The sequence below is a fragment of the Octopus bimaculoides genome, chromosome 3 (assembly GCF_001194135.2).
Source record: "Octopus bimaculoides isolate UCB-OBI-ISO-001 chromosome 3, ASM119413v2, whole genome shotgun sequence".
Taxonomy (NCBI): Eukaryota; Metazoa; Mollusca; class Cephalopoda; order Octopoda; family Octopodidae; genus Octopus; species Octopus bimaculoides.
The window spans coordinates 23,394,415-23,409,178 of NC_068983.1; the positions used below are offsets into that span (position 1 = coordinate 23,394,415).

Below are 14,764 nucleotides of genomic sequence, written 5' to 3' on the forward strand. Positions count from 1 at the left end.
TATGGGTGACACATGAGGTTTCTCGAGCGAGATGAGCGTGGCCTTTGCCAGTACCGCCTGACTGGCCTTCGTGCGGGTGACACGTAAAAGCACCCACTACACTCTCTGAGTGGTTGGCGTTAGGAAGGGCATCCAGCTGTGGAAACGCTGCCAAATCAGATTGGAGCCTGGTGTAGCCATCTGGTTTCACCAGTCCTCAGTCAAATCGTCCAACCCATGCTAGCATGGAAAGCGGACGTTAAACGATGATGATGATGATGATGTAAGACCTGTCAAGATAAATAAAATTGCTGTCTTCCTCATGTACAGGCTTGTCCTTTCAGGTGCTGGCACCACTTAAAAAGCACCTGTACTGGTGCTACCTTGATTCATCCATACTGGTGCTACGTAAATGCACCCATGCTGGTGGTGCATAAAAAGGCACCCAGCACACTCTGTTTAGGAAGGGCATCTAGCTGTCGAAACCATGCCACAACAGACACTTGGAGTCTGAACAGCTCTCTCTAGCCAGTTCCAACCCATGCCAGCATGGAAAGTGGATGTTAGATGGTGATGATGTGTGCATACACTTGTATGTTAGTCTCTCTTAGCTTTGATATTGTGTGATAGTTGTCAATGAATATTACCATTATTCAAGTGGTGCCCTTCATTGCTAATCTGTGAAAACATATTTGGCTGTGGAGAAATATTACTTTCTTTGGAAACGTGAGGGTTGGTGACAGGAAGGGCATCCAGCTATGGAAAATCTGCCTCAACATACTCAATGATGATGATGAAGCTCATTAAAAAAAATATACTTTCTGGATTAGAATATTGCTAGTTGGTTAATTACAAAAATAATTCAAAACTAATGGATTTCATTTTTCTTTGCAGGTTGTGTACCCCTTGCCAATGTAGGAGACTTTGGTGGGTATTATTGTCCCTGCCATGGCTCTCATTATGATGCTTCTGGAAGGATTCGTAAAGGTCCTGCACCATTGAATCTTGAAGTTCCACCATATATATACAAAGACGAATCTACCTTAGTTGTTGGTTAACGTACATTCAGTTTAGTTAATTTAAAAGAAATGAATGTGCAGTTTATAATTTGATATTCATCAAAGCCCTGCCACTTTAGACTGTTACACATACAAAAATAAATAAATAAATAAATAAAACTAATTTTGTTCTTTTTTAATGAATTTTCAATTTTTAAATTTACTCTTGTAAATTATTTTAAGTGTAGAGTTAAAAATAGCTTGTAGACAATTTGAAATTATTTTCTTTTTCTTTTTAGCTAAAAGTTCAGTGTAAAAAATATATCAACAGTTCAGTACAGTATTACTTTAACCTTTTTAGCATTTAAACCAGCCATATCTCGCTTGTTTTATGTCCAAACTGGCCAGATTTGGCCCCCTCACGCATGCCCTATTATGTCACTCTAAAATTAAAATATCACACGATCAAAATCTTGAAGCTGTAAGACAATGCATGATAATTCAAAACAGTGTGAATAAATAAACATTACACTTGACAGAGTAACCTGAGTGCTCAAAGGTTAAAAAGTGTTGTGGGGCTATTGGGTACACGATTACCAGATTTTTGTATTATCATTGTGTTACACCTCTGAACAAGGCATCTAGCTTGGGCTCGTGTGGAGTAACATGCTGACACTTGTCAGTTATGACAAGGGTTCTAGATGATCTGATCAGCGGAGCATCCTCCTTGTTAAATTGATGTGCAAATGACTGAGCACTCCACAGACATGTACTCTTAATGTAGTTCTCAGGGATATAGAGTGTGATACATTATGTGATAAGACTGGTCCTTTGAAATACAGGTACCAATTGTTTTTGCTAGCTGAGTGAACCGGAGCAATAGGAAATAAGTGTCTTACTCAAGGACACAATGCACTGCCGGGAATTGAACTCACGATTGTAAGTCGAATACTCTTAATTATAATCTCTAAATGTGAAAAATTAGATATATTTTTTGTTGTAGACAAGAGTTAAAAGCATAGGCTGGAGAACTGCTTTGGTTTGTCTGCAATTTTATTTCAGCAAAAAGAGCAGATAAGTTATTCCTATGGAAACAATTGTCTTAGATAAAGCATCTCGTTTATGCAAGGATGGGTGTAAAAATTCTTTACATAGAAACAAATCAACACTGAATTTAAATTATTAAATTTATATTTGGTTTTGTCTCTATTTTTCTCATTCTATGACTGATTTTCCATAATGGTATAGCATTTTTTAAGGTCAGAAAAGAAGCTGCACCCATTATCTCTTACAGGTTCTTTTAATCTGACAAGGTAAGAAGTCTAAGGAGGAGGTTCAAAAAGACTACATTTAATCATCCTTGAAAGTTACCCTCCAAAGCATAAGTCCAGGGAAGGTTGTTTATGGAAGACCAGCAGTCACCCATGCATACCAGACTCCCCTCTCTATGCCACTAATGTTATTCAAAGGAAAGGCAAAAACCAATAAAGCTTGGCACCATTTTTACAGCTGAATGAACTGGAGCAACGTGAAATGAAGTGTCTTTTTCAAGAACACAACACACAGCTTGGTCCAGGAACTGAACTCATTACCTCATGATTGTGAGCCTGGTGTTCTAACCACTGAGTCAAGGGATTAAGAGTAAGAATGGGTGGAGGTTATACACAACTAGTGTGTCTGCAAGTTAGAGTAAAGTATATTAAGTGAATCCATGCCAATCAATTGAATGTTTAATTGTGCAGTATTGCTGTCCTAGGTGTGACAGTATAATTGCATGTTTGGTTAGATTTTATATTTTATTCATAAGTTAAACTACGTCAATGTAGTGTTAACATAAGAACTCTTTTCTACTCTAGCACAAGGCCTGAAGTTTTTGGGGAGTGGGGCCAGTTGATTAAATCAACTCCTGTACACAACTGGTACTTAATTTATTAACCCCTAAAGGAGGAAAGGCAAAGTCGACCACGGCAGAATTTGAACTCAGAACGCAAAGACAGACGAAACACTGCTAAGCATTTTGCCTGGTGTGCTAATGTTCCTGCCTTTGTTGGCATAAGAATGGTTTTAGTTATAGAATATATATCTCAATAGGAAATAAGTTTCTTCTGAAGACATAATAAAATGAGAAGAGTTGTTTGTATTTTATTTTACAGTGTTACAAATATAGATGGAGGAGTGGTAAGACTTTAATGAGGAGAAAAAAAATGATGACTAATGAAAAAGATTAATTAAAATTTGTCCACTAGTTGCAATATTCGGCTTTGTTCTGCTTCTTTACTCTCAGCATCTTTGGCAGTTCCTATATTTCCAGCATATTCTGAAATGAAAATATATTTATAGGTTTTTAAACACACACGTATCTAAATACAAGGCTAGTTGTGAAGAGTACATTTGATTAAAATGACAGATTTGGATTCAAAATGGGTATTCAAATTTGTTTTGATAAAGCATCTGCCTAGCTTGGCAAAGGTTTGTTGCAAACAACTGTCACTTTGATGCAATGCAGTAAATTTGCATTGAGAGTCTACATGGTTGGTCAACTTCTTAGAAATAGCAGCCAAGAACACTGGATAATGTGATCTGAAGTACATATTTAAAGAGAAAAGGATAGGGTATGTCTTGCAAACAACTTGCTCATGCAAGTGCTACCAGTCGAGAACTCTGCATACTGGAAGCCAACAAGTGTATGGGGTCATCAGGAGAGAATGCGCGCCGTTTCGGGGCATACCTCTCGACAGCATCAATGCGCACCGGCCAGTCCCTCAATGAAATGAGGCCCCGCTTGCTAGATCAACTGGTCATTTAATAACCAGTTGATAGGGTAACCAAGGATGGAGTTGTTTTGTTCACAGGTTTGCTAGATCAAAGGCTGGTTTGATATAAATATAAATTTCTTGCATTATAAAAAAAAAAAAAATGTGTAATATGTGGTATTTTAAAATTTAATTTCATTTATTATTAAGAACCATACCAAAACAGACCATGCTGGTACCATGTCAAAAGCACCTAGTCCACTCTGTAAAGTGGTTGACATTAGGAAGGGCATCCAGCTGTAAAGCCCATGCCAAAACAGACAGTGGCGGTTGGTGTTATCCTCTGGCTTGTCATCAGCTCCTGTCAAGCCATCCAACCCATGCCAGCATGGAAAATGAAAGTTAAATGGTTTGGACTGTGTAGTGATAATAGGCACTACAAAATATTTATTAAATTCCGACAATATAATACACTGGACTCCAAAAACATACAATAATTAAGATAAAGGAAATCTGAAAGGAAGAGAAAATGAAAAAGTAGTTGAAATTTACCTCTCATAATGTTGCGAATAGTTTTTAAAGAGCCTCCTCTCATGTTTAGAATCTGCATTACTCTTTGTTTTACCTGTTTAGAGTAATTTGTAGGAAATTAAAAAATCACTCATATGTATAATTAAAGGAAAAGGTGGCACATTTTACGATTAGTAAATGAAAAACTATAAGATTACTTGCAGAAGATGTATTATTTGATACACTGGCAATTGTACAGATAAATGCCAGATTTAAGAATGTGTTTAGGAATTGCATTCATTATATACATTCTAGGTTTCTATAGCACTAAACAGTGTTTGGTACAATAAGAAAGGAAATTTGTATATCAAGCACGAATCACTGTAAATATGCAAATTTGTCTGCACTGTAGGAGATATTTGATTTTCAGAGTTGGAATTGATAAGATCTGACACAAGGAGAATTAAGTTATGTCCTGTAAATCAATAGATCCAACATTGATTATGAGCCCAAGTTTCCATAGTGTCTGTTGATGTAATGTGAACTTGTTTCATATTGGGTTTGGGTGCTGTTCTAGACACAAATTCATTCCAGAGGGCCACTTAACTATTGTTTGGTATCCACTGAATATATTATTGTCATTAAGTTAGTGATTCAAAGAGTAGATCGTTATAGTAATTTTCAATGGACACAGTACTGCAGAGGTGATATAAATAAACATTTCTGCCAATTCTAGCTCAAAGGCCAACATATTGAGCTTATTGGCAATAGGATTAAATCTTGATTTTAAAGTAACCAGCAAATATATTAGTAGCTTCACTGCTTTCTATCACTAATTTTACCTAAAGATTATAATAATATATAGAAATGTCTCTTATTTCCTTGAATCCAGCATCTTCCTGATGGCATTGGATTGCATCTGCAGGCATCCTGCAGCAAGGTGCAAAACAAGGACAACCTGCTACCCATTGTGTATAGTGGCTTACTAATACAGATAGGAACTCAACTTAACCCTTCCTGGGTGAAGGCTGTTACAAGACAAGATGATGGTGTTGCATGAAATTAATCTATATTTTTACTTTGCTAATTTTGAGAAAGTTATCAATATTATTCTTCATTGCATATTAACAATTATGTTTAAGATAAAGAAAGAGTGAGAACTTACAGAAGATGCACCACTTGCACAAATTTCCAACATAATGCAGTCTATCAACTGAAGTGTGAACAAGCCTGCTTCAAGTCGACGTAGATAGAATTGGTCTTCATGATCTTCATCTAATTCTTCATTCATTTCCATTATTCTCTGCAAAGATAAACATTACATGGATATTCCATATGACAATGCTTTATGTCTTAAGCTTTTTTTTACATTTTTAAAACACCATTATTAGCATTACATTCTTTTAATTTTTTTACATTAAAATTTTTTTACTTTCTATGATGAGACAAAGAATACGAGTGTAACAGGATGGTAATTTACAATGAATGTGTATATTTAGTTAACTAAGCCTGAACAATCCAGGTTTCTGAAAAGAGATCTGTGAAATTTGAAGTCACATGGAGCCAAACCAAACTGTTTTAAATAATATTAATATATATAAATATATATAAATATATATATATATATATATATACATACATGCATACATGCATGCATACATACATACATACATACATACACACACACACACACACACACACACACACACACACACACACACACACATAAATAAATAAATAAATAACAACAGATGGATAATGTGTCAAATCACTACAGCTGCTTCCAATGAATTTTTAATTGATTAATGGAGACATTACATCATCAGAAAAAAAAAAACGTTTTCACCAGGTGAATACTTGAACTATAACATTCAAAATCCAATGGGATGTGCATCTTTCTGATTCTGTGACCCTTGCCCATACTTTGGTACCTGCATATATATTCATCTATTTTTGTTGTGTATACATTTTACTTTTTGACCCAACCTGGTGCCTTATCACTGAAGTGCCTGATCTATCACATGTATATATATATATATATATATAAGCACACACACACACATATAAGACCCGTCCTCCACAGCAGAAGTGTTAAGGCCACATCACCTGGTGAAGAGGATTAGCCTGCAAGAGTCCTGTGCTGGTGTCACGTTAAAATCACCCAGCACACACTGTAAGGTGTAGCAATGGCAAATTTCAGGGAGCATAGAGGTTTTAAAGGATGCAATGTCTCAGCAACTAACAACTGATGCAGGTAGTTTGTTCCTTGCTTCAGCAACTCTGAGTGTGAAAAAATGTTTCTGAAAGTCATGGGAGCTGTGCTGTTTTCTGACTTTGTAGGCATGCCTACATGTGTTAGACACATGGAGCTCAAAAAAGGTGTTCAAGGTGGTTGTTGGCATGATGGTTAATAATTTTGTGGGTGTTTACCAAGTCAGTCGCCAGATGTCGGAGCTTCAATGTATCTATGCCTAGGGAAACAAGACACCCTCAGCCTTCTTGATGATGATGATGATACACATACATACACATTCATAAAGAGAATACTTTTTTTTACTATAAATCACAATATAAAATTTGTATAAATGACTTACATGTTTTTCTTTCTCAATTTGATCATCAACACGATGTACTTTTTCCAAATATTTGAAATGTAATTCCAATAATCGTTCAACCTGAAAAAATAACATATAACATGAGGTTGTACTGACAAAGTTGATATTTCTCACTAAATGATTTTCTTTTTACATTGTGGCAAAATTCTACTAGATATAGCTACAATTAAATGAAAGTGTAGAAAGAATTAAAAATATTGGGTTGTCCAGAAAGTTTGTGCCGCTTTATAGTAGCTTACCTTTCGACTTATTTGCCATGAAACCACCTCAATTCTGGGAAGAGGGTATTTTCAAGTTAAAGGAAAGATGGAGACGCATTGTGCAACAAAATGGTTCATATTTGGTTGATTAAAAATGTAATGGCAAGTATTTATTGACCTTTCTCTTTCCTTTAAAAATCGGTATGAACTTACTGGACAACCCAATTTAATGTAACTAGAAATCTGATACAAACAAACCAAAATATCTACTTTTTAAAGATGCAAAATAGTTAATTGCAACAACTGATAAGCATTATCTACCCTTATAAGCAAATGGAAGTAAATTTTTCAGTGACAGGCTAATTTTTGAAAGTAGGCAATAAAAGTAGGGAACTTTTGGAATTAATAAAACATCAGTGAGAAAACAGCAAAGAAACTTGAACCAGTATGCACAGGCGTGGCTGTGTGGTAAAAAGCTTGCTTCCTAACCACTTGGTTCTGGGTTCAGTCCCACTGCGTGGCACTTTGGGCAAGTGTCTTTTACTATAGCTTCAGGCCAACCAAAGCCTTGTGAGTGGATTTGGTAGACAGAAACTGAAAGAAGCCTGTCGTATGTGTGTGTGTCTGTGTTTGTCCCCACAACATCGCTTGACAACTGATGCTGGTGTGTTTACGTCCTCATCACTTAGCGGTTCAGCAAAAGAGTCCGATAGAATGAGTACTAGGCTTACAAAGAATAAGTCCTGGGGTATATTTGCTTGACTGAAGGTGGTGCTCCAGCATGGCCACAGTCAAATGACTGAAACATGTAAAAAATTAGTAATGTACAGTTAAGCAGAGTGTTTTATTGAGCATGTGAAGTGAGAAAGAGACAGAGAAGGAGGGAGAGTGAGAAAGATAGCTACTTCCACTGACTACGCTGTGAGTGAGAATATGAAGAAATTATTACAAATAAGAGATGTCAAATGTCTAAACCTACTGAGTACTCTATAAAAATCAAATGAAAAAACGAAAAATATACTTTACCTTTTCATGATCATTTTCAGTAAATTTATTTAGAAGTCTCTGCCGTTGGGTGCCTTGACAATTCCTCAATAAATTACAGATAATTGATGTAATGTGTTCTAAAAAATAAAAATATAAAGAAAGCACATATATATTTCTTTCAGCTTCTGTCTACCAAATCCACTCACAAAGCTTTTGTCAGCCTGAGACTATAGTAGAAGACACTTGCCCTAGGTGCCATGTAGTGGGACTGGAGCTATGTGGTTGGGAAGCAAGCTTCTCACCACACAGCCACGCCTGCACTTATACCTTTCATATTTTACTTGTTTCAATCACTGAACTACAGCCACGCTGGGGTACCTCTTTAAAAGGTTTAGTCAAACAAACTAACCCCAGTACTTATTACTGTAAAGTTATAAGGGTGTAAACAAACCAACACCAGTTGTTAAGTGGTGGTGGGGGACAAACATACACCAACATACACAAAATGGGCTTCTTTCAGGGGGACAAACACAAAGACAAAGGCATACACACACATATAAATATGTAAACATCATCATCATCGTCATTGTTTAACGTTCGCTTTCCATGCTGGCATGGGTTGGACGGTTTGACTGGGGACTAATGAGCCAGATGGCCACACCAGGCTCCAATCTGATCTGGCAGAATTTCTACAGCTGGATGCCCTTCCTAATGCCAACCACTCATATATATATATATATATATATATATATATATACATACACACGACGGTCTTCTTTCAGTTTCCGTCTACCAAATCCACTCACAAGGATTTGGTTGGCCTGAGACTATAGTAGAGGACATATGTCCAAGGTGCCACATAATGGAACTGAACCCAAGATCACATGGTTGAGAAGCAAGGTTTTTAGTCACACAGCAATGCCTGCACCTATGAAATTGTTAAAAAACTATTTGTTAAAGAAATTTAACAACACTAAACAAACCATATTAACTACTCATATTTGGTAGGATTAACCCAACTAATTATATGATGGGCGTAAGTGGATTAATGCAACAAACAACCTTTAAGTAAATGTTGCAATATTAGTTTACCTTCTAAGGCGGAAAGCTGGTAGAAACGTCAGCACGCCAGGTGAAATGCTTAGCGGTATTTTGTCTGTCTTTACGTTCTGAGTTCAAATTCTGCTGAGGTCGACTTTGCCTTTCATCCCTTCGGGGTCAATAAATTAAGTACCAGTTACGCACTGGGGTCGATGTAATCAACTTAATACCTTTGTCTGTCCTTGTTTGTCCCCTCTATGTTTAGAGGCTTGTGGGCAATAAAGAAATAAGAAACGTTAGCATGCTAGGTGAAATGCTTAGCGGTATTTCATCTGCCGTTACGTTCTGAGTTCAAATTCTGTCAAGGTCGACTTTGCCTTTCATCCTTTCAGGGTCAATAAAGTAAGTACCAGTTGCGTACTGGGGTTGATCTAATTGACTGGCTCCCTCCCACAAAAATTTCAGGCCTTGTACCTATAGTAGGAAAGAATATTATTTTACCTTCTAATTCTTCCATAATTGGTCCAGCTTTACTCTGTTTAGGTGTTTTCATGAAAAGAGGAAATATTGTCCGGAGACCCAAAATATCAATAAATTTCTGACAGTTGTCTGCTCCTTCTGATCCTGTCATAGAATGGTTCAACACTTTAATAGCACTGTTACGAGACATTCGTTTCTCCCTAAAAAAAAAAAAAAAAAAAAAAAAAAATTCTATTGGTTAGAATAATGCAATATACTGGTAATAGATACACAGAAATAAAACACTAGATAATTATAAAACAAAGACTTGGTTTTTAGTGCTGGAAAAATGCCTTGTGTTATTTGTTCCAGCTCTTTAAGGCAGTGAGCAGGCAGATTTGTTAGTACACCAGGCAAAATGCTCGGCGGAATTTTGTCTGTCTTAATGTTCTGAGTTCAAATTCTGCTGAGGTTGACTTCAGCTTCCATCCTTCCGGGGACAATAAAATAAGTACCAGTTGAGCACTGAGGTTGATGTAATCAATTTACTCAATCCCCAAAATTGTTGGTTTTTTGCCAAAATTTGAAACCATTATTTGTTCTAGCTCTTTATATTCAGGGTTTAACTTTGCCTTTCTTTCTTCCAGGATTGATAAAATTAAGTAATAACGTAGCATTAAAGTCAATGTCACCAACACCCTCTCTTCAAAATTGTTGGAGTAACAAGAATGTTTGTGTAATGCAGGTGGACAAATACATCAGGGTATTTTGTTCAAAAGCACTAGTTTATTGGTTCTTCATTGGATGTATGTTGGAAAAAGAGAAACACACATATATATATATATATGATGGGCTTCTATGCAGTTTCTGTCTATCAATTTCTATTCACAAGGGATTGGTTAATCTCATGCAGTGGGGTCAAACCTTGAAACATGTGGTTATGAACTGAACTTCTTAACTAAATAATTGAGCTTGCACTAATTATTCCTCTAATATATACTATGATAGACCTCTTCTTTATAACGAAATTTATGCCATCATCATCTTCATCCTTTGAACATCCCTTTTTCCATGCTTGCATGAATCAGATGAGGTTTGTGGAAGCAGTGTATTCTCTTTCTATCACCAACTCTTATTTGTTTCCAAACATGATATTTCTCAGTGGTTGGACATGTTTTCATGAAAGATTGGAAATGAAGGACATTACTTGAATGACAGGACCTCTTGTTTACAACCAATTCATGCTTGCAAGGAAACACACAGGCATACTCACCCATGTACATGCTCAAATACATATATATACACATTACAGGCTTCTTTCAATTTGCATCTACCAAATCCATTCACTTATTTACAAGGCTTTGGATGGTCTGGAGTTATAGCAGACGTTTGACCATGTCATTGAATTAAATTTATAAATATTTCATACATTTTACCACACTACTTTATTTTCTTTTATCAATAAAACTACTACTCCGTCATATGTAAACAAATTTAAGTTTGTTTTTGAAGCACTGAAATGTATTGTAGTACAAGTAGAAAGATATATTTTTCAACACGTAAATACTGATAGAACAGTATACATGGGATAATATCCCTTACAGAGCAGAAGAATTTGTCAGTAAAGTAGTTTAGCTTAATGGTAGAGCACTTGACCAGAAATCAAAGGGATGTGAGTTCCATTCTCATGGCTGGTTGCTGACAGATTTTTCTGCTTTGTAAGGGATATTATCCCATGTATACTGTTCTATCAGTATTTACGCATTGAAAAATATATCTTTCTACTTGTACTACAATACTACTCCATGTCTTTTGTTCAGAATGTTACTTGTGTTAAAAGGAATTTCAATAAAATAGAATAATTTGTCAAACCTGAGCATAAGATTCATCAGCTGTAGACCTTCTCCTTTTAGAAATTTGGCACGATTGCAGGGCAACATCAAAGCAGAGCACAAACAATTGAACAAGTTTTCCATTAGTTCAATTTCATCTCTGTTAACAGGATCATGTCTTTTATAAGACTATGCATAGAAATAAAACAAATATAAATAAAATTAAAGCAATTAAAAATGAAAACAAAGAAACAAAAATAAGTTTCCAGATACCCATTGCTTCACATCTTTTGTGATCAGTTTTGCCTACATTGAGCTTTGTTTATTAGGAGAGAAACTCAGTGAGGAATAACATCTATAGAGACTTTGTGGGTCCTAGTTGTAGGCATTTTGTTTGATAAATGATTGTGCCTTTGTACTATTGAAAGAGATAAGGTTAGTATGACCCTGTGAGAAGATATTTTCAAGATCACTGTTCATAGATCACTGTTCATATAGATTTAGAGTGAAATATTTAGATTGCATATGGATGACACTTGGTTAGAGACAGTGGTTGTTGTTAGGGGTCATTGATGTATAATAGCGAAGGTTGGGGGATGAAAACTGAACTTTATAAGTACACCAGAGTTAATAGATCTTCATCAGTACATACCACAATGGTGTGATCCGATAGTAGGAAACCACTGATCCAAGTGATGGAAGGGCAACATTACCGTTTTTATCAAATTTCATGAGTGTGAGAGCTCACTGGTGTGTGACATGAGAGAATAACTTTGCAGTAGATCTAGCTTTATAGAAACTGTATGAATGGTTGTTTAGACAGGAGAAATTCGTGTCTTAATGACCACTAGCCATAATAGAGAAAGTTATTGTTGATGGCTGTTTCCATCGATTTTGAGATTCTAAAAGTGAATGTGATAAGTTGAAAGTTGGTAGGGTGAGAGGAGTTGCTCTACTTGGGTATAGAACACATTGTTGTGTTTTTAAAGATTAGGAGTTTGGTGAGAATCGGAGCTAGTTCTGACGCACACTGAGAATAACAAAGGAACATTGTCAGGAGTAGAGGTCTTGTTGACCTAAAGCAACCAAAAGTGTTTTCACTCTGTGTTTGTGTGTGTGTGTATGTGTGGGGCTATGAGCGTAGAGGAAAGGAAGCAATGGTTTGCGAGGAGATTTATTAAGTGTGTGAAGTGTGGAATAGGATATAAAGTAGATGTGGAACCTTTCCTCACAGTTATACTGCTTACAGAACCATCATCAATGAGAAGAGGGAAAGAGGATTATGTCAAGTTAGTAGAGAACCTTTTGGGAAAGGACAAAAAGGAGTTTGAGTATCAGCAGGGTAACTTGTGGATAGGGCAATATACAAAAGCAACCTTCATGGTTTGGATGATAGTATTTGAGTTAAGATGAGTAAAAGTATTTAGGTTGTGGGTTGTATTCTTAGCCTGAACTGCTGCAGTGGAGCTATGAATGAAGCACATAAAACTTATCTAAGTAAATATATTTAATCTGTATTGAACAAATTGATGTAAAGTGAAGTAAATAATTTTCTTTGTGAGACAAAATATATAACAACTAAATATCAAAGTAGACATCAAAACCATCAGTGTAATGTTTTTACAGCATCTAGAACTAATTTGTCACTTATGAGTACTTAAATGTTGATTTTAAATTATTTTATGCATATTTATAACAAATCATTAGCAAGAACTGCTTTACGTTAGTTTTATATGTTAAAATTAAACAGCAAACTTATACTGCATGATCCAAACCTCAAATGCACATTCCAAGACAAAAAATACTTGACTTTTTGAAATAAAATTTATATATTTTATAGAACAACTGTATGTAAATACATACAAAGATTTTGAGATTTTCTAGAGTACTACAATTTATTCTACATTATCACTTTCAAAATGTTACAATTTAAATATCGTTCATAACTTACAGCTAATTGTTGGAGCAAAACATCAATTCCGTCTAGTTCACCAATATACTGTCTGTTTTCTGGAAAATAAGGAAGGAAGGAAGGGATATGTAGTTACATAAAACTGATATTCACATTTCAAGAATAAATAAACTTTAAAATAAATTACATTTTAATCTTTCCAACTAAATGATATATATATATATGTTAATACTCCACTGAAAAACCTGTGACAATACCCCACCCTATCATGTGTGGTATCAAATGTGATGAGGTGATATTGCTGAATATACCATATTACAGCTTGTCACCATAGTGGCGCTACCTCCCTGCCAACATCCTGTCCAAGGAGGAGCACCTAAGAATAAAGAAAAGAATCAATGTCGCTTCCACAGCATTCAAGATAACTAGGAGTTATCTTGAATTAGTCTCAGATACTGTTACTCTTCTCTAGATCACCATCATCATTTAACGTCCATTGTTCATACTGGCATGCGTTGGACAGTTTGACCAGGTCTGGCAAGCTGGAAGGCTGTACCAGACTCTAGTCTAATTTGGCATGGTTTTTATGGCTGGATACCCTTCCTAATGCCAACCCAAGAGTGTAATGGGTGCTTTTACGTGCCACCAGCATGAGTGCCAGTTACGTGACATCAGTGTCAGTCACAACTATGATTTCACTTGGCTTGACAGGTCTTCTCAAACACAGCATAATGCCAAAGATCTCGGTCATTTGTCATTGCCTCCATATCTAATGAAATGAGTTTGTCTAATAAGCTCACGAAACTATGTTGATTCATTAACTCTTTATCAGTCCAGAACCATAGCCATAACATATAACCCTTAGTGGTCCAGCCCATCTTACATGTAACTTATATCACATATGGTGGAATAAGCAGTATTTGCATTGTAAAGTGACAATTGTTTGATATGCATTGCTGTTACTGCTGTATTTAAATATTCCTATGGGATGTTCTGAAGAACAAGTTTTGGGTTCCACAAGCCTTGTGAATTCAACTTAAATACATTGTGGTGGTAGTAGCCATGGTCTTCAATTGTCAGTACGACAAAAACTCAACATCTTTTCTGAGGGCTCAAGCTACAAGAAAATATATTCCTATTTATCAACTTTTACAGCTAAAAGTGATAATTTCTATTAGCTTTTGAGCTTTATAGATATCATCTTAAGACGGGCATGATACTTATAAGCAGTTTTGATATTTGTAAATTCTTTACTTGAAAGGATTCAGAAAAAAGATTCATATTGTAGATACAGGTGCAGGCATTCTAGCCACATGGTTTTGGGTTCAGTCCTACTCCATGGCACCTTGGGCAAGTGTCTTCTACTATGGCCTCAACCCAACCAAAGCCTTGTGAGTGGATCTGGTAGACAGAAACTGAAAGAAGCACATGATATACATATATATATACACACACACACACACACACACATATATATA

At 35.9% G+C, this 14,764-nt stretch overlaps 2 protein-coding genes across 3 annotated transcripts in view; one reads left to right on the forward strand and one right to left on the reverse strand.

The window, feature by feature from the left end:
* LOC106880109 (cytochrome b-c1 complex subunit Rieske, mitochondrial) overlaps window positions 1-1,161 on the forward strand; it is an 11,950-nt gene extending 10,789 nt beyond the window's left edge. The window contains exon 4 of the mRNA XM_014929925.1: window positions 874-1,161. Within this exon, the coding sequence (XP_014785411.1) occupies window positions 874-1,037 (164 nt within the window). The 3' untranslated portion in view covers window positions 1,038-1,161. The remainder of the gene's footprint in view (window positions 1-873) is intronic.
* Window positions 1,162-3,094: 1,933 nt separating this feature from the next.
* LOC106880108 (beta-catenin-like protein 1) overlaps window positions 3,095-14,764 on the reverse strand; it is a 31,335-nt gene continuing 19,665 nt past the window's right edge. For both annotated transcript variants that reach the window (XM_052966092.1, XM_052966093.1), the window contains exons 9-16: window positions 13,326-13,384; window positions 11,415-11,563; window positions 9,585-9,763; window positions 8,082-8,179; window positions 6,835-6,915; window positions 5,406-5,543; window positions 4,283-4,355; window positions 3,095-3,294 (exon numbers count right to left, since the gene is read on the reverse strand). In XM_052966092.1, coding sequence (XP_052822052.1) covers window positions 3,206-3,294; window positions 4,283-4,355; window positions 5,406-5,543; window positions 6,835-6,915; window positions 8,082-8,179; window positions 9,585-9,763; window positions 11,415-11,563; window positions 13,326-13,384 — 866 coding nt within the window. In that variant the 3' untranslated portion in view covers window positions 3,095-3,205. The remainder of the gene's footprint in view (window positions 3,295-4,282; window positions 4,356-5,405; window positions 5,544-6,834; window positions 6,916-8,081; window positions 8,180-9,584; window positions 9,764-11,414; window positions 11,564-13,325; window positions 13,385-14,764) is intronic.